A 27,757-nucleotide genomic window follows, 5' to 3' on the forward strand; every position below is an offset into this window, starting at 1 on the left:
GGAGAGTGCAAAGAGGGACTAGGGGAACGGTTGGTAAATATTGCTGGGGACATAATTACAGGGATTGGTGGCCAATCTGGGTCCCTGGTGCAGAGAGTGTTTTGGGTAGAACCACTTGGGTGTCCTCCCAAACACAGCCTAGCAACGGCCTCCACAGGCATGGCCAGAGCTCAGCCCACCAGCAGTTTGGCCAGTGAGGCACTGATGGGGAGGGGCCTCTAAGAGGCTGAAGGTGCCATTGGTGGGGTATGGAGGCAGACTGCCCTGAGAACCCTTGACCTCTCCTTTTTCAGTGGAGAACTGCAGCCTTTGACCTCCTGGGCTAAATGGCCATGGGTGGCTTTGTGTCCTTGAATAAACAGGAGCAGGAGGAGGCACTCAGTGCTTGCGTTGTGGGTCTGGAGAACCCACCCTCCTTTCTGGGTGCACACCAAACTTGTGTGCAGGGTCTGCAGGTAGGGGCTTCTTTGGGCTGGGCTGGTTTGCCTGTGCAGAGCCGACTCACAGCGGAGGCCTTTGGAGCCAGAAGTACTTGTGTGAGGTGCCTGTGCTTAAGTGGCCCCATGGATGCTATGAACCTCTAAGCCCCTGGTCCCTTGGTTATTTGGTCACTCAATCCATGGCATTGTTTCCTTATGTAATGATTGATTCCCCAGGAGGGCATGGGACCGTTTGACCTCTGCACTTGGGATATTCACCCTCCTAATGGGTTAGGAGGTGCCCTCTCTGTGTCTAGATGAGGGGTGTTATGGGGTTTGAGTCCTAGGTAGGTCCTAAAGGGCGGGAACCTTAGTGAATGGATCTGGGGAGGGGACAATGCCAGGCACATAGAAGGGCCCTCCCACAGGGTGCACTGGCAGGAGAGGCAAGGTGGGTGAGGGCCTTAGGGCACATCGGCTTGGCTGAAGTGGTGAGGGGTGTGGGGAGTTGGGGAGCATAAGGTTAGAGAATGCGGTGGAGGACCCAGTGTGCCAGGTAGGCGCCAGGGGTCTCTGATGTCCAGAGGCCAGGGATGAGGGAACTGGGTAAGGGGTGCCATCCTGGGGCAGATGAGGTGCTGAGTGCCGGGACCCAGGTGCTGGAAGAGAGGGTGGAGGAAAGGGAGCAACTTGAGGAGTTGAGGAGGGAGAGTTTGGAAGGTGGAGTTGGGTATATGAGAGTGAAGGCAGACTTGATCAGGGGCAGGTGGGAAGAAGGTGCCTGTGGTTTAGCTCTTTGGCCAGTAGCCAGTGTGGATGAATCTTCTGGTTGAGGATGTGGAGGCTCTGGGGGCTTCCAGGGTGATCTGTGCGTGACATACTGTGCCTCCCAGGAGGCTGTCCCCAGGGCCTTGAGCCAGAGTCCTCCAAAAATCCTAACTGGAAGAGCTAGGCTCCTGTGTTTGCCACGGGCAGGGCAGGGCTAGGCAGGGTGGGAAGGGCTTGGTAAAGGGCACACCTGGGCCTCGGGAGAGAACCCAGCTGTTCCTCCTTAAGGCCCAGGTATTTACTGGTGAGGGAGTCCAGACTTGCCCAAGGCTTCTCAGCTTGAGGTGGGTCCAGGTCCAGGTCTGGGAGGAAAGAAAGGAAATGTGCCCTTGCTTGTGCACTTTTTGTAGCAGAGAGCCCTCCTTTAACAGCTGGCTAGGTGTGGTATCCCCTCCACTTGGAGGTGAGCAAATGGGCGTGTGTGTTTGGGGGCAGGGGTCAAGTTACTTGGCTTAGTGATGGCGCAAACCCAGGCCCAACCCCAAAGCCTGCACTCTTCCCGCACAGCCCGAGGTGGGGGCCGGAAGGAGAGGTTGGCTGTTTGGGAGTCCTGGAGTGGGGCCGGTTGGCAGGACCGGCTGCGGTGGGAAGGAACGCGGCGCCTAGGAGTTCAGGTAAAGAAAGTTGGAGGAGGACGACCACAGGAGCAAGGTACTGGACGGGAAAGAGGGAGCTGGGGCGCTGCAGAGCGGGGGTGGTGATTAGTGAACAGGCGGAGCAGGTGAGGAGCATGGGTCCACCCGGTGCTGGCAGGCAGAGGCCCAGGAGCTGCACCACCACACCTGGGGGTGTATAGGGGGATCCCCCTCCCCCCTCCAACCCCTCCCATCCTGGAAAGTTCTCGATTCCAGTTCCCGCGCGGCGCGCAGGTGAGGCTGCGGGCGGGGCGGGGTAGACCGCCCTCGGGGCTCCGCTCCTCATCCTCCTCCCGCTGCCGACTGGTTGCCGTGGCTACCGCCACGGTGCAGCCTGCCCCCCCGGCAAGGGAGGGGTCGAGTCCCCCGCCCTCGGCCAGTGCCGAGCCCGCTGGGCTGGAATGCGGGGTTCCCGGCGGCTCGGGGCCGCGCACCCGGCTCTCCCGGCTGCTTCCGGCCTGGCCTGGGCGGCGGGCGGGGGGAGGGCGGCCCGGCAGGCGAAGGGGGGGAAGGAGCGGAGCCGGGCCCGGCCGACGCGGCTTTGTCTTCTTTGTTCCCGGCGGTGGCAACGCCGCGGCGGGAGGGGCGGGCAGCGGGCGCAGTTTTCCGCCCCTCGGTCTCCGGGTAACAGCTGCGGCTCCGCCAAACCCACCTCCGGGGGGGGGGACCGCGGTGGGGGCGAGGCCGGCGCGCGCAGATCCTGAGCCCGGAGCGGCCGGCGTCCGCCTCGGCGCGCTCGTCCTGCGGGGCCCGGCCGGGTGGTGAGTGCGGGGCCTGGGGCCGGGGCGGTGGGGCCGGGGCGAAGCGGCGCGCCCCCGGGGCGGAAGGGCCTGGAACCTCGATGCCGCCGGGTCGGGGCACCCCGGGTGAGTGGTGGGCGGCTTCGGTCCTGAGAGTTGGGACCACACTTCTCCGCGCGAAGGGAAACTCTGGCGGCTCCGCCTGTAACGCGATTGGGAGACTGAGGAGGTGGAGCTGCTCCTCCGCGCCCCCTCCTCGCCGCCGCCTCAGCCGGGGACCGGCCGGCCTCTTCCCCGCCCTCCCAGGACCACTGGTGGGTCCTTGCCCGGGAGGAGGGAGGAGGGTCGGAGAAGAGCCGGTGCGGAGGTCGAGGCTTTCCCTCTGTAGTGACTGCCCTTCCAGGCTGCGCTCGGCGCGACTGACAAAGGCAGACTGTGAGCCCCCTGCCACACACCCCTGAGAAGGGGAGTCTCCACCTCTGTACACAGCCGGTGGGTGATTGATAAGCACTCCTTGAGTCCTCACCGGTGCCTGTAAATGGTGGCCTCCCCACCCCACCTCAGCACGGCCAGCTGGGCAAGCACCGTGCTCCTGCGCTGTCAATGAGTAACTTCTGGGTGGCCCCTGGGAGCGGAGCAGTGGGGTGGAAAGGAAAAAGGCCAGTTTCCCACTAATCCCCTTGACTTGGGAAATGAGGGCTGAGATAAGAACTATCTTCAGGTGTGAAGGACAGAGCTTAGGAGCTCCTTTGGGTGGTGAAGACAGCCCCAGGAGGGCAGGGAGAGATGTTTGCTCTTTGCAGACAGAAGTTGGGCAACCTTGGGCCCTGCTGAAGAGGTCCAGAAGAAGGTGGGCCCAGAAGAGATCTCAGGGCAGACCTAGGCACAGGCAGAGCTAGGCTTGAAATCTGGGGAGTGGGCCAAAGATCTTAGCTGTGTAAGTTGGGGACAAGAGGCCTGGCTCCAAACCAGCTCTCTCAATCTGCTCTGGCTTGGTCATTAATAAAAGTGGGGCTGACACTTTGTCCTTCAAGGGGGCCAGGTGGTTTGGAGAGGGTTGTGGGCCCCCTATCTCCCCTGACTATATTTCCTTGACTGTAAAATGAGGATTCTTTCAACATGCAAGGAGCATCTGCTCTGTGCTGAGGTTTGTCCTGGTTTTACTGGGGCCTGTGAATTGAAACCCACATTATCTGTCTTCAGGGAGCTTCAATTTCAAAGTAGGAGCATGGAACAGGGAGAATACTCTTGGTGTCCTGAATGGTCAGAGCAGTCTTGCCTCCCATTCTACAAGTGGGAAATTGGAAGCTCAGAGAGCCCAAGGCGGAGTTACCAGGCACACCAGGGTAGAGGCTGGGATGTCCATCCCATCCACCACACGAAGTGGGCTCCTCAGGAGTCTGGAAGGACAAGGGAGGCTTAATGGGAAAGAGGGGGAGTGGGCATTCCAGGCAGCGGGAACAGCCCCTGTGGCGGCACAGAGGAGTGTGAAACAGCCCGCAGTTCAGGCTGGCAGGAACGAAGAGCATTTGTGGGGGAGCACTGGCCTGGATCTCATGGGAGTGTGGACTGGAGGGGCTGACCTTTATCCTTCAGGCCCTGGGGTGCCTCAAAGACCGGCGGGAGGGATGTACTCTGATTCTGCTTGCAGTTCCCTTGAGGTGGGAAGGGGTAGGCTGGAGAGGCTGGGGTGACTCTGTGGCCCGTGGCAGAGGTTAAGCGAAATGCATGTGGCCAATAAGGAGGAGAAAATGTCACTGCCCTTCTTTTCCTCCTCCTCCCACCCATGGTATGTGGGGAAGGGCCAGGGTTGCTCGGCCCTGTTTCAGTGATTAAAGAAGCCTGATGCTTTTCCCAGAGCAGGCAGCCTCTCGCCTCCTCTGTGGACTGGCCAGGAGCTGTTCTGATCCTGCCCGTTCTCCTCCTGTGGATCACTCCACCCAGTTGTGATTTTACATTCGGGGAGTGTTTTGGTTGCTGCCCCTTGAGGGCTGGAGAACTTTGGCACGAAGTCGGCGCTGAACAAATGTTTGTAAGCGAATGAAGGGGTAGACCCTCTGCCCAAGCGAATCCCTTGGCGGGTGATTGCAGGAGAGACTGAGCAGTAGCTGAGGGCAGGAGGTGGTCTCTGCCCTCCTCAGGCAGACCCTGTCTTCCCAGAAGAGGAAACTTTCTCCCCCATCTGTTGGAAATCAGGTGGGGGGCCTTCTGGGAAGCCTGGCCTTGCTGAAGTCCTGGGCTTCTCACCGGGTTCACGATTCTCCCTGCCGCCCCCTCCTCCTGCCCCCTCCATGGCAAACAGAGGCTGCCTTGTTCCTGCTCCCATAGAGCGGCCCTGTTCTCTGCACACTAAAAATGGAAACCCCCAAGCTATTTTGGGAGCAGTGCCCAGCCAGGCTGTGGCCACAGCTCCACAGCTCCCACCAGGCTGCTGGACTCTCCTCCAAGCCCCAGCCCTGCTCACTCAGGGGCAGTCTCAGGAGCACCCTGGGGAGGGGGCTTGATGGAAAGAGCCAACCTGGTCCCAGGGAAGCCTGCTGGACACTATACATAGGCAGACCGGCAGCTGGGTGGCAGGAGGGACTGGGCAATGTGGCCTGGGCTCAGGCACATCGGGGAAGTGTCTCCTAGCCTGCGATGCACGGCCTGTCCCAGCACTTTGCCAACCTTGGTGCTCCTGGCTGGGAACCACCAAGGTCTGGGGAAAGTGGTGTTGTTGTGGTTTCCTGGTCCCAACAGGCTTCAGGGAGGGCTTGCAAGAAGGGGTCTGTGAGGGGAGCAGGTGTCCAAGGTCTGGGAAGGTCCTGGGGGTGCGGGGCACAGCTGGGCATGGTGACTTCCTCTAGGGTTACCCCCACCTCCCACTCCCCAGCCCTGGCTCTGCTCTGACCTGCAGGAGAGGAAATAGCAAGAGATGGCCTGGCTTCCACAGCAGCTCTGGGACTTAGGGCTCAAACCAGGGAAGTGGGCGTGCGTCTGTGTGGGGTCTGAATGTGGCCGGTGGTGTGTCTCTCTGGTGGGTGGGTGTGACATGTGCCTGTGTGGAGTGCATGTTTCTGTGTGTAAGGAGGTTGTCTCTGGATGTGTCTCTGGATAGTGTGTCCGGGTGGGGTATCTCCCTGTTTCTGGGTATGTGTCTCCGTGTTGTGTGTGCAGGTTGTATGTGCATGCACCCACGTGTTTGTGTGTGGGGCTGTGCATGCAGGATGGGTGGTGTGCTTGGTGTGTGCGAACACGTATCTGCTTATGTGCTGGTGGCTTGGGCTAAGCTAGCCCTGGTCCTACATGGACGGTGTGTACCTTGGGGCCTTGAGAGGGCAGTTTGGGCAGAGGGTGAGAATGGGAGAGTGCCGAGAAGGGACTGCGGGGGGGACAGGGCAAAGGTGGGGGCCTGACTGGGCCCTGCCAGCCAGGGGCTCCTTCCTAGCTGCCCTTTCCCAGGCCCCAAGGCTGCCTGGTTCTGCTGCCCTCCCCCTCCCTGTGGGCTCTGAGGAGACGTCCCCTGTGGAATGTGTTTGGTGGCCTAAGGCCAGGCTGGGCCCAGCTCCACCAGCAGACTGGGCAGCGCGGAGGGGGACCTTTGTGCTGCCTCCACGTGGGGAGCCCAGGGCTCCCACAGGCTTGCAGCCCAGCCCCCAGCTTCATGCTTTGCTCTCTTTCTGGCTAGGTGACTCTCACACAGGTCATGCTGCTGTCTCCTGATCCAGCCGGCCCTGCCAGGTGAGCCTGACCTCGCACGTAGGTGTCTGGGAGCAGTGTGACTCCAACCTCTGCTGAGGGCGCTGCAAGGTGGGGTCCAGCCTTTCAGGCCCTGTCCCTAGCAGCCTTAACCCCCTTCAACTCCCCTCTTTTCTCCGGCCTTTTGGGTTTGTGGTTACTACCTCTTTGGATTCTTCGCCTAAAAGGTCTTTCATCCCATTCTTGCCCTACTCTTACAGGCAGGTGACCCATGGGACCTCGCCCTCCCTTCTGCCCAGGAAACTGACATGTGTGCACAGGGGTCCTCTCCCTTCTTGATGTTCTGGGTCCCTTCCCATCCCCTGCTCTCCTGCCCCTTCTAGGCCCTGTCCTTAGGGGTGGGGTGTTTCCCATGTTTCTGCTCTTCTAGCCCCTGACCCTCAGACCCCATGGTGACATAGGGCAGGGTAGTGGGGGTGGCGTGCAGATCTCCTGAGAGAGTAATTCTTGCCAAGAACAGGCAGCATTGAAATTTCTGGGAAGGTCTCTCCTGACCTGTTGCTAGTGTGTGGTCCTGGGGCCATCCTAACCACAGTGACATCTAAGCCTGGTCCTCCCTGCTCCTCTGCCTCAGGTTAGGAGGGGCACCTTGGCAGTGTCACACTTCTGTCCCTCACCAGTGGTGCCACAGTGCTCAGGTGGCCACATGAGCCCCACTCGACCTCTCTTCCTGCCAGGTGACCATGCCTGCCCTCGGCCCAGCTCTTCTCCAGGCGCTCTGGGCCGGGTGGGTCCTCACCCTCCAGCCCCCTCCACCAGCTGCTTTCACTCCCAATGGTACGCATCTGCAGCACCTGGCACGAGATCCTGCCTCAGGCACCCTCTACCTAGGGGCTACCAACTTCCTGTTCCAGCTGAGCCCTGAACTGCAGCTGGAGGCCACTGTGTCCACTGGCCCTGTGCTAGACAGCAGGGACTGTCTGCCGCCTGTGATGCCCGATGAATGTCCCCAGGCCCAGCCCACCAACAACCTGAACCAGCTGCTCCTGGTGAGCCCGGGGGCCCTGGTGGTGTGTGGCAGTGTGCACCAGGGGGTCTGTGAGCAGCGGCGCCTAGGGCAGCTCGGGCAGCTGCTGCTCCGGCCAGAGCGGCCTGGGGACACCCAGTACGTGGCTGCCAATGACCCTGCCGTCAGCACCGTGGGACTGGTGGCCCAGGGCTCCGCTGGGGAGCCCCTCCTGTTTGTGGGGCGGGGCTATACCAGTAGGGGTGTCGGGGGTGGCATTCCTCCCATCACGACTCGGGCTTTATGGCCAGTGGACCCCCAGGTTGCCTTTTCGTACGAGGAGACGGCCAAACTGGCTGTGGGCCGCCTCTCCGAGTACAGCCACCACTTTGTGAGCGCCTTTGCGCGTGGGGCCAGCGCCTACTTCCTGTTCCTTCGACGGGACCTACAGGCTCAGTCTAGAGCCTTTCGTGCCTATGTGTCCCGCGTGTGCCTCCGGGACCAGCACTACTACTCCTATGTGGAGCTACCTCTGGCCTGTCAGGGGGGCCGCTATGGGCTGATTCAGGCTGCAGCAGTGGCCACGTCTTCGGAGGTGGCCCAGGGGGAGGTGCTCTTTGCAGCCTTCTCCTCAGCTGCTCCCCCCACTGTGGGCCGGCCCCCATCGGCAGCTGCCGGGGCATCTGGAGCCTCTGCCCTCTGTGCCTTCCCCTTGGATGAGGTGGACCGCCTTGCTAATCGCACACGCGATGCCTGCTACACCCGGGAGGGCCGCGCTGAGGATGGGGCCGAGGTGGCCTACATCGAGTATGATGTCAATTCTGACTGTGCACAGCTGCCCGTGGTGAGTCCCAGCACCGCCCCAGCCCTTCCCCATCTCTGAGGCTACTGGCCAGGCATTTACTGCCAGGGTGATCAGGTCAACCGTTGTTAAGTGATTCCTTTGTGTCTGGGTGATGGAGGGGTACCTTATGGTAAGAATGGCATTTAGGGGGACAGAGGAGCCAGCTGTGCAGGGGTGGGCTTGGACTGGGCTCTGAAGGGATGGTATTTGTGTAGGTGGACTGAGGACATTTCAGGTTCTAGGGTATGGGGCAGAGACAAAGAATGGGAGGGGGATGAAACCTACTGTTTGAGGTTCTTGAGTGAGAGAAGCAGGTGAGGTTGAGACTTGTTTTGTTCTAGCCTCAGGATGGATAAAAAGGGAAGAAGTCACATGTAGGGGGACTGAGTCAGTGAGAGGTGGGAGGGGACTCGGGTGAGTGGACCTGGAGATGAGGATGCAAAAACTGTAAGAGGCTTCGGACAAATGGTCCAGGAGACAGCTGAGCACAGGCCAGGGATGGGAAAAAATGGGTCCCAGACAGGTGGGGATCAAGAGATGGGGAGGGAGCTGCTGCAGACTGAGGCAGCTGGATATAAGCCACTGAGGCAGGCCTAAGGATGCAGCTGTAGGGGAGCTGAGAGCTGGCAGAGAGGCTAGGGAGTGGATGGGGTTGTCCAGGGAGGATGGGCCAAAGGAGGTTGTCCAGGGAGGGCCTTGCTTGTGCTACTTGCTGCCTGCAGGACACCTTGGATGCTTATCCCTGTGGCTCAGACCACACGCCCAGCCCCATGGCCAGCCGTGTCCCCCTGGAAGCCACGCCAGTTCTGGAGTGGCCAGGGGTTCAGCTAACAGCTGTGGCAGTCACTGTGGAAGATGGACACACCATTGCTTTTCTGGGTGACAGTCAGGGACAGCTGCATAGGGTGAGTCCACTGGAGGTACTGGGCCCTGCCCCAGAATTTAGAGGGGACAGGCTACTGGGGACCCAGACTGGGCAGAGCTACGCTTGTGACTCCTGGGCCTGGGATGTGGGATCTGTGATGGGCCCCGGGCTCCAGGCTGGGAGAGATGACCTCTGCTCCTCTTTTTGTGGCTGGGTGGTGTTTATGTGTGACACCCCAAACCCCACCCCAGGGCTGGGTGGACTCACCTGTACTACTTAGGATGAAATTCTATCTGTGAATTATTTTGTTGGGATGAGGGGAGAGGGCCTTGGGCCTCAGACCTTGTGGTCTCTGATCTTAGGTCTACTTGGGCCTGGGGAGTGATGGCCACCCTTACTCCACACAGAGCATCCAGCAGGGGTCTGCAGTAAGCAGAGACCTCATCTTTGATGGGGCCTTCGAGCATCTGTATGTCATGACCCAGAGCACAGTGAGTGCCAGTTGCCAGCCAGGGCATGGCTGCTGGGAGGGGCCTTGGGCGGGCCAGAGGAGCCCCTGGTGGGAGAGCCACTGGTGTTGGCTGGCTGGCCTCAAGTTCTCTTTGCTGCCATAGCTTCTCAAGGTTCCTGTGGCCTCCTGTGCTCAGCACCTGGACTGTGAGTCTTGCCTGGCCCACAGGGACCCATACTGTGGGTGGTGTGTGCTCCTTGGCAGGTCAGTGCCCCACTGACCCCAACTTCTTTCTCAGCCCCACCCCTCACCCCAACCTCATGCCCTCAGTGTTCCTGCCCATCCGTGGTTCCTGGTCCTTGGCTCTCAACCCCTGACCCCCGGATCCCCCAATCCCCTACCCTCGCTCCTGTCCTTTACCCCGACTTGCCAGGCATGTCATGACCCCCTTGAGCATCCTACCCCCTTGAGCATCCTACCCAGGTCCCAGGATTGTAGATGTCCCCGCCCCATGAGCTGCCAGTGGTTCCCAGAGGGTCACAGATGGACTCTGGTCACTCTTGCCCAGGTGCAGCCGCCGTTCTGAGTGCTCGCGGGGCCAAGGCCCAGAGCGCTGGCTGTGGAGCTTCCAGCCTGAGCTGGGCTGTCTTCGAGTAGCAGCCTTGAGTCCTGCTAACGTCAGCCGAGAGGAGAGGAGGGAGGTGAAGACCAGAGAGGCGGGGCCCTGGCGGGGAGGGCTCTGGCAATGGGTTGAGACCTTGGATTTTGGTGTCAGATGCACCAGATACTAAGTGGCCTTGCCCGGGTCGTTTATCTTGGGGCTGTGCTTTCTCCATCAGTTACTAACCCGGCTGGAGGTTTGTGAAGGCTTGGGGGCTGGGGCCACTGGTGCCTGCCCACATTGGGAGCCCATAAACTTGAGCCTGATGTGCTGCCCAGCGGCTCCAACGGTGTGTCCTGGTGTCTCTTGGCAGATTTTCTTGTCGGTACCTGACCTGCCACCCCTGGGGCTGGGGGAGTCTTATTCTTGCCACTTTGAGGAGTACCAGAGTCCTGCCCTGCTGACCAGTTCTGGTGTGATGTGCCCCTCCCCCGACCCTAGTGAGGCCCCAGTGCTGCCGAGAGGAGCCGGTGGGTGAGAGAAGGAGCCAGCCCAGGGCCTGGGAGCCCCACCCTCCTCCCATCTTGCTCCAAGGGTGTGATCTGGGAGAGGTGTGAACCCAGGCAAAGGGCCCTGGAGCAATGCCTTTCTCTTTCCCCCTCTAGTCCCCAGTCTTCTCAAGTCCCCATTTTCTACCCAGTGAACTGTCTTTCCTGATCCTGGGTGCCCTTTCCGTTTGGGGGTGCTAAGCCCACCGTGGGTGGTCTCTCGGGGTCTGAATGCCTCTCCCCACTTCTCAGCCCTGGCCCGCTTTCCTGCTTTGCAGACCACATCTCCGTGAGCGTGGAGCTCAGATTAGGCGCAGTTGTGATTGCCAAGGCTTCCCTCTCTTTCTATGACTGTGTGGCAGTCACCGAGCTCCGGCCGTCTGCACAGTGAGTTCCTCACCCCGACCCCAGCCCTGGGCCGCCCTGTGGAGACCCCTGCCCCATGGCTGTGCTCTGTGTAGGTGCCAGGCCTGCGTGAGCAGCCACTGGGGGTGTAACTGGTGTGTCTGGCAGCATCTGTGCACACACAAGGCCTCGTGTGATGCCGGGCCCATGGTGGTTAGCCAACAGGTGAGCCTGACTCCCGGCCGGGCCCCACGGGGGTTTGGGGTCCCCGTCATGAGGGTTCCTCTGATGGCCCAGGGTCTGTGTGTCTGCCCTGTGTGCTCTGTTGTGAGCACCTGAGCTGCTGTATGTGACAGACTAATTGGAGGACGGCTGTGGACGTCCCACCTGTTTCGGGATAGGACGATTGTAGCTGAGAGGCAGGGAGGTCTGGGCCTCGCGCAACACAGATGCCCCTGGAGCCTGCCCTCCCCCTTCCCATTCCCCTTCGGAGAATTAATGGGCTGTTTTTGTTTCTCTTCTCCTTGGTCTCCTTTCCTCTTAACACACCCTTGCCTGCCTGCCGCCTGCTCCCGCGCCTGCCTGCTGAGTGGCCCTTCCTGTCTTTCTCTGCCTCCCCCTTCAGAGCCCGCTTCTCTCCCCAGCCTCTCCTGCAAGAGATGCACCCACCTCCTTCCCACCCGCAGCCCCCAAGGCCACGGTCACCCCAGCTCCTGACACCCTTCCCCTGGAGCCTGGGGCTCCTTCTACAGCCTCAGCCTCGGATGTCCCCCCTGGGGCCAGGCCTTCCCTGCTCAGTCCCTGGGGGCCGTGGGCAGGTCCCAGCCCCACACCTGCCTCGGCCTCCACAGAGACACCCTTCTCTGAGGACCCTTCTCCCAGCCCCCATGATGGACCTGCAACTGCTGTCCCTGCCCCTACGGCCCTCGGACCCATGGCCACACCCGAGGACCTCTTGGCCTCCCACCCATCGCCCTCAGATGTGGCAGCACTGCCCCCTGTCCCTGCAGAGCCTAGCCCCGAGGCCCTCCCCTCTGCAGTACCCCTGGACCAGCCCCCCGGCACTGCTCCCGCCACAACTTTCCCAGGGGCCACTGGCTCCACGAAGCCCGCTCTGGACTGGCTCCTGAGAGAAGGCGGCGAGCTGCCCGAGGCGGACGAGTGGACGGGGGGTGACACGCCCGCCTTCTCCACTTCCACCCTCCTCTCAGGTGATGGAGACTCGGCTGAGCACGAGGGCCCTCCCGCCCCCCTCATCCTCCTGTCCAGCCTCGACTACCAGTCTGACACCCCCGGGCTCTGGGAGCTGGTGAGGCCCAGCCCAGGAAGGAGGCCTCGGGGGAGGGGATTGGGGCAGATGCAGCTCCTTGCCCACATTGCGATTCTGCAGGGAAGGGATCTAGGGGAGGGTGAGGTCCACTGCCTTGTGCTGGCCTGGCCAATGGGGTTCTGCCTGGGAAAAGGCTGAGGGGATGGGTGGGCTCCATAGACGGCCTCATGCTTGGTGCCTGCAGGAGGAGGTGAACTGGGGGGCAGGCTCCTGCCCTTGTGTGGAGAGCGTTCAGGGCTCCATGCTGATGCCAGTCCATGTGCAGCGAGAAATCCGGCTGCTGGGCAGGAACCTCCGCCTCTTCCAGGTGAGCGTGTCCTGTTTGCAAGGGTCATTGTAGCCTCCTTGGCTGTTGGCAAATTATGTATGAGCCCTGGGAAGCAGGGGGAGGGCATGGCCTCAAGTCTCAGTCCCAACCCAGGGACTGTGCTGGGGGCCTGGCGGGGCTCACCAGGCCCGCTCCTGAAGCCGCCTACACAGCTGTGTCCTCTGCACCCAGGATAGCCCAGGAGACAATGAGTGTGTGATGGAGCTGGAGGGGCGCGAGGTTATGGTTGAGGCCCGGGTCGAGTGTGAGCCGCCTCCAGACACCCGGTGCCATGTCACATGTCAGCCGCACCAGGTACAGGTCATGAGTCCTGGGTGGGCAAGGGTACACTGGCACGGGCTGGCTACTGACCTCAGCTGGCTGCACCACACTTAACCCAGCCTGTACTCTGTGATCCCAAGTATCCCATCCCTGACTTCCAACCCTGTGCCCCATGGGGTCCTACATCCAGTCTCTTACCTCTGACCCTGTACCCCATGGGGTCCTGTATCCCAGCTCTGACCTCTGGGCTTGTGTTTCTATGAGTCATTTTGGTCCTTTCTCTTGACCATGCCCTCCCCAGGCCCGATGCCTCCCCCAGCCCCTGGCTCTGACCCCACTCCCATTTCTCCAGCTCAGCTATGAGGCTCTGCAGCCAGAGCTCCATGTAGGGCTGTTTCTGCGTCGGTCCGGCCACCTGCGTGTGGACAGTGTGGATGGGCTGCATGGTGAGCGACCTGGGGCTGCTGGTACTGGCTGGTGGCAACGGGGCTCTTCCAGGCCTGCCTCTCACGTTCGTCTCTGCCATCCCCAGTGGTGCTCTATGACTGTTCTGTGGGACATGAGGATTGCAGCCGCTGCCAAACCGCCATGCCCCAGTATGGGTGTGTGTGGTGCAAGGGGGAGCGTCCACGGTGTGTGGCCCGGGAGGCCTGTGGCAAGGCTGAGGCTGTGGTCTCCCAGTGCCCGGCACCCCTCATCCACTCGGTGTGTTGCAACGCTGGCACGTCCCTTGGAGGGGGTGGGGGCTGCTGTGGGTCTAGGGGGCCAAGCGGTAGGAGGCTGGGGCTGTCTCTCTGGGCTGCCAAGGGGACAGGTGAGTGGAGGTGAGCTGTCCTTGAGCTGTCCTTGTCCTGGAACAGGTGGAACCTCTGACTGGACCTGTAGACGGAGGCACCCGTGTCACCATCAGGGGCTCCAACCTGGGCCAACATGTGCAGGACGTGCAAGACACTGTCAGGGTGGCTGGAGTGCCCTGTGCTGTGGACCCTCAGGAGTACGAGGTGTCCAGCAGGTGAGTGAGCTGGACCAACAGGAGCAGGGGACACCCCTTGGGCTCCACGGCTGGCTTTCCTGCTCAGGGCACCCCCCCACTACTTGTCTATGCTCCTGTGTCACCTTTTCCTTGGTTCTGGTCATAGTGCTGCAGGGCTGGGGTTGCCATTGAGGGCCTGGAGCATTTACCTTGGCTGCATGCACAGACCTGCAGGTTCCTGGCCTGGAGCTCAGTCACTGCCCAGAGCTGATAGGTGACTCTGCTTCCTGGCTCCACCTAGCTGTTGTCATCTGGCTTTACGTTCCTGGACGTAGCTGTGGTAGCAGGATCCTCATATCCTAGACGGCTGGCCCCAGGCTGGCCCTCCCACCCACTGACCCTTCCCCACACACTGCCTTGGGTGGGCCCCTCAGTGGGTAGACTTGCTGAGTGCCAGGCCCCTCTGTCCAGTCCCTTGTCCCCCAGTCCCAGGGCTCATGGTTTATGGAGGTTCTGGGACATCATAACCTGGCTGGCAGTTGCAGGGTCCCAAAGGTGCATGCACACCTGCCAACATGGCCAAGAAGACACCTGCAGGTAGCAGGTCCCAAACCCGCCGAATATCAGGGTTATCTGGAGACCCTGTCCCAAACCCCTAGAACAAGTCCTTAGACCTCCCCAACAAGAGGTCTGGATCAGTAGGCCTGTGTTGGGGCCCCAGAGTTTGTATTTTCCATAAGACTTTGCTGGAGTATGTTGTTTCCCCCAAACATCTTATGACTGAGAGCTGGAGGTGACTGTCTAGACTGTTAATGATTCTAGAACCACGAGACTAAAGTAATTGCTAAACTGATTTATAAAGTGATTAAAGTACAGTCCAGCTGAAGCCTCTCCCTGGTAGTTTACACATCACTTGTTCTGTTTCCTCGGGGCTTTTGCAGTGACCGTGACAATGGCACAGAGGCGAGCCACCGCAGGCTTCACATTCTGGGAATTAATTTGCCCCGAGCTTCTGTTTCCTGGCTGAGAACCAGCATTTCTTAAATTGTTCACTCTCCCTTCACATCCATTCCCAGACCCGACTAGAGGTTTTCGGGAACTTTTTTTTTCCATGAAGATTTCAAGATTTCCGCCACTTTGCACGTGGTGCTGTGCATTAGGTAATGGCGGCCGGTTAGGCCCACTCATTAGCTCAGCAGCTCACCCCTACCACCAGCCTTATGGGGCGCTTTTGTAAATTTGTGCCCTGCAGAGAAATTCCTCCTTGTCAAGGGGCAGTTGAATGATTGAACCACGAGTATTAATTCTCAGATGCTAAAGCCTTCTGGTTTGCAATAAGGAATTCCTCTGAAGCAAGAGGATCTCTGTCGATCTCAGGGAGCAGGGAGACCACGTGATGTAGCGGGGCAGGGAAGGGCAGCCAGGTCAGTTGGAGGGGCCCTCAGTAAGACCTGGCACCCCAGCTTGCCCTCTGCCCACAGCCTCGTGTGTATCACTAAGGCCAGCAGGGAGGAGGTGGCAGGCTCTGTGACAGTGGAGGTGCCAGGAAGAGGACGCGGTGTCTCAGAGCACGACTTTGCCTACCAGGTACCTGACGGCTGAGTCCCCCTCAGCTGCCGATGGGCTACCCCGTCAGGGGGCTCCCTCTAGCTCACCTTATTGGGGCTCCCCACCCTGGGGCCTTCGTGTGTGCCTCCAGCTTCCCCTGCATCTGTTTCTGGCCTGATGCCTGTCTGCTCCTCCCTATCCCCTTCCCACAGGACCCGAAAGTACATTCTATCTTCCCGGCCCGAGGGCCCAGAGCTGGGGGCACCAGTCTCACCCTGCACGGCTCCAAGCTCCTGACTGGGCGGCTGGAAGACATCCGAGTGGTGGTTGGAGACCAGCCTTGTCACTTGTGAGGGCCTCTTCCTCATTCTGCAGAGATCCATGGGCTCTAGGGAGAAGACGGAGGGTGGGATGCCAGGGAGAGCAGACAGGGAAGGCCAACTTGGCTGCGTCAGAAAGCGGCCAGACCCTCTTAAAGCTGGGGCTGTGTGGGAGTGCAGCCTCTAGCGTCACGTGTGAGACCGCAGTCAGTGCTGAAGGGCAGTGAGCTGAGGCCTGAGTGGGTCCCGTGTTCTGGAATCACCGCTTTCCCCTTCCGGTGTCCCCTCCAGCGCGGCCTGGCCCACCTGCCCCTCTGACCTCCTTCCCTAGGCTGCTGGAGCAGCAGGCAGAGCAGCTGCGGTGTGAGACCAGCCCACACCCGACACCTGCCACACTTCCCGTGGCTGTGTGGTTTGGGGCCACTGAGCGGAGACTTCAGCACAGCCAGTTCGAGTACACATCAGACCCCAATGTCACCTCTGCTGGCCCCACCAAGAGCTTCCTCAGGTGCTGGGCCAAGGGCATGGCTGCAGGGCATGCAGTGGGGAGGTCTTTGCAGCTCCAGGACATGGGGGGTTGTAGCCTCTATGTGGGGATTTCTATTCCCATGCTGCTGGTTAGGGGAGGGCCATGCAGCTTCAGCCTGGGGCTGAGCTAACGTGAGGGACTGGGCTGTGCCCTAAATCTTGGTTCACAAACACCATAAGCAGCTCATGGGTTCTGTTCCAGTGGAGGACGTGAGATACGGGTCCGTGGCCAGAATCTGGATGTGGTACAGACACCAAGGATCCGAGTGACTGTGGCCCTAGGAGCACCATGGCCGGGCCAGGGGTTTGCGCGGAGGCGCCGTGTGATCCCGGAGACAGCATGCTCCCCCGGAGCCTCCTGTGGTGGCCTTCATGTAGGACCCCCATGGGTACCCTCTGCCTTCACTGGGCTGGCTGTTGCTCACCTCATCCTTCACCCATACTGTGGACAACAGCCATGGGTGGCGGGTACCAAAGGAGGCCATGTCCCCGTCTTTGCTGGACCCCTTCTACGCACCCCTTTGCTGACCCTCCCTGTCCTCCCCCTGCCCTAGTTTGAGGAGCTCTGCCACGTGAACTCCTCCCAGCTCATCACGTGCCGCACACCGGCCCTCCCAGGCCTGCCTGAGGACCCCTGGGTCCGTGTGGAATTTATTCTTGACAACCTGGTCTTTGACTTTGCCACACTGAACCCCACCCCCTTCTCCTATGAAGCTGACCCCACTCTGCAGCCCCTCAACCCCGAGGACCCCACTGCGCCGTTCCGGCACAAGCCTGGGAGTGTGCTCTCTGTGGAGGTACTGCTGCTACTGGGACACAGGGGCCCCCCAAATCCTTCCCTTTGCCAAGTTGTACTGCCATGTGTGGTTGGGGGGTGTGACAGCAGAGCCAGGGCCGGTTGATGGACGTGGCGAGTGCTGACAGGGTTGGTGGTGGGTGCCTATCCTGACTCACCTGGCAGGGGCTTGGGTCCTGTGGCCTAGCACAGTCCATGGCAGGTGTCTGAATGACAGTATGTAAGTGGCTTGACACATGGTGGTGGGGCGGCGTGGTACACAGACACCTGGGCTGATGTGCATTTGGTACCTGTCTCACATGGATATGCACTTGGTGTGTGTTCTGACACAGGCAGTAGGTGGGCACTCCTAAAGGCTGTGAGTAGGCAACCCATCGTCACCCACCTGGGGGGCCAACAGACACAGCAAGGGCTCCCCTTTGTTAGGTCACTGGGCAGGATTTGGGGACAGCTTTAAATTCTCTAGGCTTTTATGCGTAGACAAGTTAAGACTTGAAGAAGAATAGAGAGGGACAGAGAAGGATCGAGGGCAGCTTGGAAGACATCCCCGGGACTGTCCCCTGCATGCAGAGCAGGGCCAGAGGTGCTGAGGTACTGTCAGCCTTGCTCCTGGAGGTGGGTCTCAGGACCATCCTGCCCACATTTGGGGAGGTAGGATCTGAGTGACCACCAGCTCCTCCCCTTAGGGAAGAGTTCTGAGTAATCAATCAGTGACCCTGTGTTCCAGGGGGAAAATCTGGACCTTGCAATGTCCAAGGAGGAGGTGGTGGCCATGATAGGGGACGGCCCCTGCGTGGTGAAGACACTGACCAGGCACCACCTGTACTGCGAGCCCCCAGTGGAGCAGCCCCTGCCCCGGCACCACGCCCTCCGGGAGGCACCGGACGCTTTGCCTGAATTCACGGTCAGTGGGCGGGCCCTGGGACAGGCCAGGCATCGGGCATGTGCTGACCCCGTGCTCACAGGCGGCTTCCTGTGCAGGTGCAGATGGGGAACCTGCGCTTCTCCCTGGGCCACGTACAGTATGATGGCGAGAGCCCCGTGCCTTTCCCCATGGCAGCCCAGGTGGGCTTGGGGGTGGGCACCTCTCTTCTGGCTCTGGGTGTCATCATCATTGTCCTCATGTACAGGTGGGTGCCACCAGATGTGGTCAGGTCAGGGTGGGCCGGAGGGTGTGGCTTGATTGGGAAGGGGCAGGCTTGACCAAGGGTCAGCACACACTTCCTGTGAAGGGCTAGAGAGTAACTATTTTCAGATTTGTGGGCCAGACGGTCTCAGGGGCAGCAGCTCAGCTCTGCCATTACAGTGCAGCAGCTGCAGACTGTACAAACACGTGAGCAATGGCCGCATTCCAAATCTTTATTTACAAGAACAGGCCAGGGGCCAGAGTTGATCCTATTACAGTTTGCTGATCCCTGGGCGGATGTGACTTTCCTGGGGTGGGACAGGCTAAATTCTTCTGGCCAGGCCCTGGCTTGGCTGGGTGAAACCATGCTGGCCGAGGCCGGACTCGGTGGGACCCAGCAAGGGTTCCAGCCTTCCCAGTCCCAACCTTGGTGCCGAGCAGGAGGAAGAGCAAGCAGGCCCTGAGGGACTATAAGAAGGTGCAGATCCAGCTGGAGAATCTGGAGAGCAGCGTGCGGGACCGCTGCAAGAAGGAGTTCACGGGTGAGACTGCAGCGACACCGCGCTCGGGACTCTGCCTGCTCCCTGCACCTGCGGTCTGTGCCCAAACCCGGCCTCTTCTGCTCAACAGACCTTATGACTGAGATGACCGATCTTACCAGTGACCTTCTGGGCAGTGGCATCCCCTTCCTCGACTATAAGGTGTATGCTGAGAGGGTCTTCTTCCCTGGGCACCAGGAGTCACCCTTGCACCGGGACCTGGGTGTGCCTGAGAGCAGGCGACCCACTGTGGAGCAAGGGCTGGGGCAGCTCTCCAACCTGCTCAACAGCAAGCTCTTCCTGACCAAGGTGCCTGCCCCACCCCCATCTGGACCCTCCTGGGGTGGGGGTGGGGGTCCCCTTACCCTCCAGCCCTGTCCCTTCTCAGTCCTTCCAGTTCTGAATCTGCCCGCCCGCCCCCTCTCCCTGGCACCAGTTCATCCATACCCTGGAGAGCCAGCGCACCTTCTCAGCTCGGGACCGCGCCTATGTGGCATCTCTGCTCACCGTGGCGCTGCATGGGAAGCTTGAGTACTTCACCGACATTCTGCGCACCCTGCTGAGTGACCTGGTGGCCCAGTACGTGGCCAAGAACCCCAAGCTGATGCTGCGCAGGTCTGTGTTCCCGTCGGGAGCAACATGGGCCGGGCAGCTGAGGATGGCTGGAGCCCAGAGCTGTGTCAGGCCCTCTGGGCCTGTGTCCCTACCTGCTGACTCCGCCCCTCCTCTTTCGTGTCATCCCAGGACAGAGACCGTGGTGGAGAAGCTGCTCACCAACTGGATGTCCATCTGCCTCTACACTTTTGTGAGGGTGAGGGAGGCAGAGGCGAATGGGATACCCCTCCAGGGAGTCAGGACTCTAAACCACTCAGCTTGTGCACCCCTGCCCAGCATGTCCTCGGTCACCTTAAGCCTTCTGTACCCTACATCCTGTCCCCTTCCCCAGCACCTCCTTCCCAGGCTTGTCATCTGCCCCAGGGGCCCTAATTGCCTGCCGCTCCCCCAGGACTCGGTAGGAGAGCCTCTGTACATGCTTTTCCGTGGAATTAAGCATCAAGTGGACAAGGGCCCGGTGGACAGTGTGACTGGCAAAGCCAAATACACCCTGAATGACAACCGGCTACTCCGAGAGGACGTGGAGTACCGTCCCCTGGTGAGGTGGGGGGAGCGTGTGTGAATGCATGAGGGTGAGGAGGGAGACCACGTGTGATTGTGTGGGTGTGTGTGTCTGGTTTGAGCCAGCCTGACTTCTGGCTGTCTGCTGGGTAGAGGCTTGAGAGCCAGATCTTGAGGATAGAGCCTCAGAGGGTCCCAGGGTTGGGATGGGGTCAGGGTGGCCACTGCCAGGGTCTGGGGAGTAGCCAGCCCTGCCAGGAACCAGTGCAAGTCTTTGCTGTGCCAGAGCCTGAGTGTTTGCCTGACCACGTGTCCTGCCAGGGCTGTGGTTGTGCTCGCCAGGCCAGGAGTCACCCTGGCAGACCTGCCCATTGCTTCCCACTGGATTCACTTTCCCTTTAGTGGCCCACGTAGAGTTCCTTTGGCAAAGTCTCCCTCAGGCTCTGCTCCTCTGGCTGGTGGGGACTCTACTTACATGGGCTTCCTCAGGTGTCTCAGTCTGACCAGCTGAGCAACGATCCTGGGGATCAGAATTCACAGGGACTTGTGCTCCCTCGTTTCCTCTGCCATTCACCCCACAGACGCTTACTAGTGCACTGTGCTGGGGGCTGATGCCAGAGTGGAGGGAGCCCCTGTTCCTGGGGAGGCAGGCAAGAGAAAAGACAAAATGAGGGACTGTTTGGTGCTTGGAGGTCGGAGGCAGTGACTTTCTCATGGGTTGGCCTTGGTCTTGCGTCTTGTTCTTCCCACGTATGGCGCGAGCCCTGACTGCTCCCACGTGTCCTGTATAGACCTTGAATGCTCTGTTGGCTGTGGGCCCCGGAGCAGGAGAAGCCCAGGGTGTCCCCGTGAAGGTCCTGGACTGTGACACCATCTCCCAGGCCAAGGAGAAGATGCTGGACCAGCTTTATAAAGGAGTGCCTCTTGCCCAGCGGCCAGATCCCTGCACCCTGGATGTTGGTGAGGGTGGCAAGGGAAGGTTGGCCTGGGGGCCCCCAGGGCAAGGCTGGCCCTAGACTAGCTCTGCGGAGTCGGCTTATCACCTGGGGGAGGTGGGATGTTGGGAGTGGGAGCAGTGGAATACCTCTGCAGGGTTGACCTTTCACCTGGTGAGGGGCCCCTATTTCTGGTCTTTGGAGAAACTGGGTGAGGCTGCCCCTGATGGAGGGGCTGGTGTCCCTGTGGAGGAGGGTTCCACTGCAGGGAGGATGTTGTGAAAGCCCTTTGTCCTTGCAGAATGGCGGTCTGGGGTGGCTGGGCATCTCATTCTTTCTGACGAGGACGTGACTTCTGAGGTGCAGGGTCTGTGGAGGCGCCTGAACACCCTGCAGCATTACAAGGTGGGAGGGGTGGGAGCTGGGGGAGGGCTGTGGTGGGGTACAGCTGCTGGAGGGGTCACCAGCTGTGGTTAGCAGGTCCCAGACGGAGCCACTGTGGCCCTCGTCCCCTGCCTCACCAAGCATGTTCTTCGGGAAAGCCAGGATTATGTCCCTGGAGAGAGTGAGTACCACCCATCTCCACCCACTGCCATCACGGTCCTCTACCCTCGCTCTGCCCAGTCTCTCGTAATGGGGGAGGGTCCTCCAGACCCCAGTGTGGGCTTGTGTCTCCTTCCCTTACACCTAGAGAAGCCCTCAACCAGGTGCCCACTCCCGTGTGTTGGCAGGACCCTGGGGCCTAGGGCAGGGGACACCTGATAAGGGGTGACAAGCTGTAAGGTCTTGGCACAGGGACTCCAATGCTGGAGGACGTGGACGAGGGTGGCATCCGGGCTTGGCACCTGGTGAAGCCAAGTGAGGAGCCGGAGCCACCCAGGCCTCGGAGGGGCAGCCTTCGGGGCGGGGAGCGCGAACGAGCCAAGGCCATCCCTGAGATCTACCTGACCCGCCTGCTGTCCATGAAGGTGGGGCAGGGACGGGACAGGCAATGGGATTTGGGGAGGGTGTGGGGCTCGCATGGGCCTGGTGTCACAAGGCATCTGAGGTGGGGCTGGCTGAGGCCCTCTTGCTGACCGCACTTCTTGTTCTTCCCTTCCTCCGCAGGGCACCCTCCAGAAGTTTGTGGATGACCTGTTCCAGGTGATTCTCAGCACCAGCCGCCCCGTGCCACTCGCGGTGAAGTACTTCTTTGACCTGCTGGATGACCAGGCGCAGCAGCACGGCATCTCTGACCAGGACACCGTCCACATCTGGAAGACCAACAGGTGGGGGGTGGGGGGGGCCGGTACGTACAGGGTCTCCTCCTGCCCCCACCGCACACTCATCAACCACGCCTGTCCCCCCGCAGCTTGCCGCTGAGGTTCTGGATCAATATAATCAAAAACCCGCAGTTTGTGTTTGACGTTCAGACATCGGATAACATGGATGCAGTGCTCCTGGTCATTGCACAGACCTTCATGGACGCCTGCACCCTGGCTGACCACAAGCTGGGCCGGGTGAGCCAGTCAGGATGGACCCGGAGGGGATGGGTGGGATGGGGCAGTGGGGCTGGGGATGGATGGTGCTGTGTGTGTGCACAGAGTCCAGGTGCCCCTGAGAAGGTCAAGGAAGAGGATATGGGAGGCCTTTGACTCCAGGCCCCAGGCCAGGCTTTGTCCCTGGGCTCCCTAGGAGGTGGCCGTGCCTCAGTCTTCAGGGATGAGCAAGAGCAGAGGGCACGTGTGCCGATTCACAGTGTTAAGACAGGGCAACAAGTGCAGCCTGCGGTGGCTGGGGCGAGGAGTGCTGGCTGGTGTAGCAGGAGGCCAGGGCTCACCCCGAGGGCGATAGGGAGCCACTGAGGGCCTGGGGACAGGGTGGAAGTGGTCAGACCTGAGAGTTAGGTGGAGCCTCCTGGCAAGCATGCAGTGGATGGACTGGAGCCTGGAGTCCAGAGAGGAAGCCTGTGCTGTCCCTGGGACGAGCGGTGGCCAAGTTCAGGCTGGGACAAGAGGGTACAGGGTGGGCAGAAGCTGTGGGTGGGACATGGGGTGAGGGGGACAGGGAGCAGTTACCTGTGATTCCCCAGGCCTCTGGCTGTGGTGAGCTCAGACTTGGAGAAGGTGAGCCCGAGGTGTTGCTGGGTTACCAGCTGGTTTCCTGGTGGAGACATGGGTTCTACATCACAGAGCAGCCCCAGGCTGCCTGGGGGATTTGATTCCTGAGGGCAGTGGAGTTGTCTGCCTGCCAGTGCAGTCCAGGGAGGGCCAGGTGTGGAGGGATGTGCCGACATGGGAGCTGGGAAGCACAAGGAGAAGTGGTTGGGGCCACCTGGTAGCTCGGAGGGTGGGGGCGTGTTGTCACAGCAGTCAGAACCTAGAGAGTCCTGTGACAGATACGGGGTCACTGCAACTGCTCAGGCACCTAGCGGCAGGGCCCTGTGGCTCCGCAGGTCCATGAATGGACTGCTTAGCCCAGTCCCCTGGGCTACAGTTGGCCTGGGACCTCTTGAGAGATCTACCTCTATATCCTATGAAGAAGTAAGATGGAAAGTTCTACTCTATAGTGCTGTCTTTTGGGAGCCATTCTTGCTCTGTGTGCTCTCATTACTCTGCCTACAATGAGCTGAGAGCCACAGGGCACACCGAGAGCCAGGGGACACCTCCAGGGGGTGTGCTGTGTGGTGTCTGGGTTCTTTGCCTGATCTTCACGCTACCTCCCCTTTCCGGCAACACTTCAGATGCTTCCTGGGTAGCTCAGGAATAGTGCAAACCAGGATGCCAAGGGCTGCCCATGGAGAGTTGGGAAGAAGCAGGCATCCTGCATCAGGTTCTGCTCACTGGGAGTGGCACGCCCTTGTCTCACCCTCCCAGCAGCTATAGGATGAGGCTGTAGGTCCAGAGAACGTAAGTGTACTGCCCGCAGCTGTTGGGGCTGAGCTAGGATTGGAGCCCAGTTTGGTGGTAGAGGATGTGTCTGGGTGTGTTAGACTGTGGGCCCTGGTCTGAGAGACTGCTTCAAATCCCAGTTCAGCCACGCAGGAGTGAGGTGTTCTGGAGCAATGTAACTAAATCTGGGGGCTAGTTTCCTGATTTTTAAAATGATGACATGGGGGAATGAACAGCACATGGAGAAGCAGTATTAGGGCTCCACACGGCACTGTACCCTTCCCGTCCTGCCTGCCAGGTCCCTACTGGGTCTAGGTGGAGGCTCATGGAGCTGAGATGACCTTGGAATGAGGTGGGGGGAGGCTCAAAGTGCCAACAGCAGAGACTGGACTTTGGCGGAGGGATGGGGATGGAGTTGGTCTTAGCAGAAGGAATGGGCTGGGGTGACCAACCCATCCTGGTTGCCGGGGAGCAAGGGGGGTGGTTCATGTGATTTGGGACTTTAGTTTTAGACCAAAACAGTGCTGGGAAAATTGGGTCACCTGGTCACCCTAACGGGCTCTCATCCTTTCTCTTTCACTGTTCGCTGCTGTTGCCAGGACTCCCCCATCAACAAACTTCTGTACGCTCGAGATATTCCCCGTTACAAACGGATGGTGGAAAGGTACGAGGGAATGGGATTGGGTCTGGCGGTGAGCAAGTGGATGAGTTGGGGGTGTTTACAGCTGGGGCCCAGGCATGGGCCCGGTTGGGTGAGGAGGGGGTTTGTTTGCCTCGCGGCTGCCGGACCCATGATCTCTGGCAGGTACTACGCAGACATCAGGCAGGCTGTCCCCGCCAGTGATCAAGAGATGAACTCCATCCTGGCCGAGCTGTCCCGGGTACGGCCCTCTTTCTGCTGCTTGGGTTGGGCACAGGCCTCCAGCCACAAGGTTCCTGCCCCCTTCACAGTGCTCCTTTGCAGGGAAGCCCTTGGAATCTCAGCAGAGTGTTGCAACTGCCTCTGTAAAGACCAGGGCTCCCGTCGCATCACAGAGCAGCAGGGGTATTGCCCTGGCAGCTGCTCCCTAACCTGACTCAGCCAGGGGCTTGGGTGTCTGCAGCCCTCTGGGGTCTGTGTACGGTAGTTCCAAGGCAGCAAGGTGGCTGGGATTCAGCCGCAGGACTGCCTGGGTTGGTCTGTCAGTGTCTTCCTACTGCTTTCCTTGGTGATGTAGACATGCCCCCACCTACTCCTAAAACAGCCTCCAGATATATGCTCTGCGAATTTATAAACAATGTTTCTGAAACCATGATGATCACAACAGTAGCAGCTACAACTTGGGGCTGTTGCTCTGTGTGCGTGCTTTGATTATCTTCTCATTTGATTCCTGTAAGAGCGCCACAAGTTAGGTGATACCAATTCCATTGTCCTGATGAAGAGGCTCAGATGTCCCCATGGAGGGGCCTGGATGTGACCTCAGGAAAGACTTGAGTGAGATCAGAACAGGACTATGCTGGCTCACAGCTTCTGAGAAGCAGCTGGGGCCTCCAGAGTGAGAGAAGCAGGGCCCCAGTTGAGACCCCAGACCCTGGTGAACCTGCAGACTTGGGGTGTGTACACAAAAGGGGGCCCTTTGGCTCTGTCCTGTCCTAGGAGAGCACACCTGGCCTGGGATCCCTGGTCTGTGGAGGGGCTCTGCTTCGCGCTGCAGGGCCCTCCTTGTTCCTTCCTCGACCACCCAGCCCTCTTTCTCCTTCATCCCTTTCTCTGGGGTCCTGGGCCACCTCAGGTGGCGGGCAGCACCCCTTTTTTATCTCAACTCTTGTCTCTTCTCCTCCCCAGAACTACTCCGGAGACCTCGGGGCCCGAGTGGCCCTGCATGAGCTCTACAAATATATCAACAAATACTATGATCAGGTGGGCAGAACCCGGGGTGGTCATGACGACGTGAGAGCGCGTCTGGCTCTGTGACTCGAGTGTGGGGCCTTGGGGTTTCCCCCAAGCACAGAGTGGGGGTGGTGCTGGGCCCTGGGCTCTGGAAGTGTTGGCTTTTGAGGTGCACTTCCTGGTATTGGCTGGGCTCTTGCATGCTATGGCCCTCCCCATCCTGGCTCAGCAGGGCTCCTGGGTGTGGTGGTGGTGGTGGTGGTGCAGGGCTGGGGATCTACCAGGGCCTGGAGATGGTGTGCAGGACGCTCTGGGACAGGCACACAGCTGCTACTCTGCCCTGACCTTGCACTGCTCAGATCTCTACCTGGGTCCGCATGTGGAGTGTGTTGTGCACGGCCACCTCTGTGGGTGTGGGCCTGGCTGGGCTGCATGGGCTGCCAGAGAGGACGGTCCAGGCACAGAGGCTCAGGCAGGTGAGGGTACAACGGAGCTGATGAGGGGGCTTTCTGGGCTTGGCCTCAGCATCAGAGCACCCACCAGTCAGCACACTGAGTGCCTGCTGGAATCGTCTGCCCAGACATTTGTGGGGCCCGAGGGATGTGGTGGCTCTTGCCATTCAGAGGTGAGGGGCCTGCCACGAGGTCCATGCCTGGAGTGGGGACAGTCTTGTGACGGAGTGATGCCCAAATATAAAGTCCAGGCACTGTGGCCTTGCTCTGAGCAGCGTGGGCCCTGGTGTGGGAGGCGGAGCTGGGTGACATACCTGTCCCCATGGCCAGCAAGCCCCTCTGTTCCCGCCCTTCCCTGTGGCAGCCCCTCTGTTGTCCGTGTTTGCTCCGTGCCCGTCTCCCCTCCAGCGAGCCCCCGAGGGCGGGCTGCTGAGTCCCTGCTTCTTGCTTGGCACTTGGCATGTAGGAATTCAGGACTTGCTTCTTGCCTGGTGGGCAGGGGAGCCAGGCTGGGTGGAGTAGGGCTTCTAGAGGGTTCGTGAGGAGAAGACCAGTGTGGTGGGTGAGGTTGGCCTCCACTGAAAACAGTTTTACCAGGGGAGGTGACACTCATTACCCGGTGCTGGGTGCTGAGTAAAGTACTTCATTCCCCACCGCACTGATCCTTTAAACCCTGCAGTCACTCTGCTGCCATCGTCCCCTCCCACCGGGGGGCCCTGGGGACATGAGGTGGCTCAAGGGGTTTTGGGGTCTCCTACCCCCAGTTGGCTGCGGTGCCGGGGGAGGCCTATGGAAGTCTGCGGCAAAAGCAGGCGAGAGGCTGGCGGTCTCCCCACAACGAGCTGGTCTCTGCGTTTCAGATCATCACTGCCCTGGAGGAGGACGGCACGGCCCAGAAGATGCAGCTGGGCTATCGGCTCCAGCAGATCGCAGCGGCTGTGGAGAATAAGGTCACGGATCTCTAGGGACTTGCGAGCCCTGGCCTGACGTCGCCTCAGCCCCCGCTGGGCAGCCCCGGAACCACGAGGGAGAGACCACCTCCTTAGATACCTGTAGTGCCTGCCCAGCAGACTTAGTGGAAGGTGGCTCCCAGTCTCCTGGTGGCTCTGGCCTGGGCCGTGCTGGACGCCCCTCGCAGCCTGGGGCCTTGAGGCGGATGGGGCGGTGCTCAGCCTGCTCCCTGAGCCCAGTGACCCTGTGGGCCGTTCTCTGTGTGACGTCAGTCTGCGGGGAGTTGGGGACTAAGGGCTTCCGGCCCCAGGGGAGACTGTACCGTTCCTGAACACTGGCCTTTATCTCAGCGGGATCCAGAGAGGAAGGAGGAGAGCCCCCACGTCTGTCCCGCCTTCCTCCTCCATCATCCCTGACCTCAGTTCTCCTGCCTCTGGCCTTGTTGCTGCTGCCACGTTCCTAGGTCCGAGAGATGAATGCCTTTCCTGGGCTGCTGCAAACGGACCCCTCAGCAGGGCTGGCTGCCTCAGGGCCAGCTTGCCTCCGAGGCAGCCAGTGGTGAGGGGCGTGTGCTGCAGGGGGGCCTTGGGGAGAGTGGTGGCCCCACTGACCTGGCTCTTCATTAAAGGATAACACACTGTCTGGCGTCTGAGATGTGGGCTCGGCCCAGCCCTGCCTTAGGTGGAGGGTGGCAGCTGTGCCTGGCAGGCACAGAAGGAGGTGGGAGCTGCACCCTCCGGGAGGCCCCCACAGAATGTTCCAGACCGCGGGGCTGGCTGGGCTCTCCTTGGCTCCTGGGCAGGGCTTGCTGGGGTCAAAGCTGGATGGGGTTGGGGGCCCTGCCACCTGAGGTG

At 60.4% G+C, this 27,757-nt stretch overlaps 1 protein-coding gene across 6 annotated transcripts; it reads left to right on the forward strand.

The window, feature by feature from the left end:
- The first annotated feature begins 1,482 nt into the window (after positions 1-1,482).
- PLXNB1 (plexin B1) lies at positions 1,483-27,545 on the forward strand. 6 transcript variants are annotated; one of them, XM_032458571.1, is made up of 39 exons: positions 1,483-1,650; positions 1,755-1,861; positions 6,290-6,342; positions 7,038-8,150; positions 8,873-9,055; positions 9,378-9,506; positions 9,630-9,730; positions 10,035-10,167; positions 10,441-10,597; positions 10,894-11,002; positions 11,077-11,185; positions 11,586-12,269; positions 12,475-12,597; positions 12,790-12,912; positions 13,232-13,325; positions 13,412-13,584; positions 13,740-13,891; positions 15,334-15,439; positions 15,613-15,749; positions 16,052-16,228; positions 16,451-16,622; positions 16,803-17,045; positions 17,772-17,948; positions 18,026-18,174; positions 18,612-18,712; positions 18,801-19,018; positions 19,146-19,324; positions 19,454-19,520; positions 19,716-19,862; positions 20,617-20,785; positions 21,062-21,165; positions 21,241-21,325; positions 21,544-21,728; positions 21,868-22,028; positions 22,112-22,259; positions 24,230-24,294; positions 24,436-24,511; positions 25,456-25,530; positions 26,813-27,545. In XM_032458571.1, exons 4-39 carry the CDS (start codon positions 7,044-7,046, stop codon positions 26,915-26,917), a joined length of 6,423 nt encoding a protein of 2,140 aa, XP_032314462.1. In that variant the 5' UTR covers positions 1,483-1,650; positions 1,755-1,861; positions 6,290-6,342; positions 7,038-7,043; the 3' UTR covers positions 26,918-27,545. The 6 variants fall into 6 exon arrangements, with proteins under 6 accessions (XP_032314462.1, XP_032314461.1, XP_032314464.1 ...); XM_032458570.1 differs by lacking the exons at positions 1,483-1,650; positions 1,755-1,861 and adding an exon at positions 2,513-2,643; XM_032458573.1 differs by lacking the exons at positions 1,483-1,650; positions 1,755-1,861 and adding an exon at positions 2,513-2,643 and having other exon boundaries at positions 21,556-21,728.
- The last annotated feature ends 212 nt before the right edge of the window (positions 27,546-27,757 follow it).

Source organism: Camelus ferus, chromosome 17, assembly GCF_009834535.1.
Source record: "Camelus ferus isolate YT-003-E chromosome 17, BCGSAC_Cfer_1.0, whole genome shotgun sequence".
Taxonomy (NCBI): Eukaryota; Metazoa; Chordata; class Mammalia; order Artiodactyla; family Camelidae; genus Camelus; species Camelus ferus.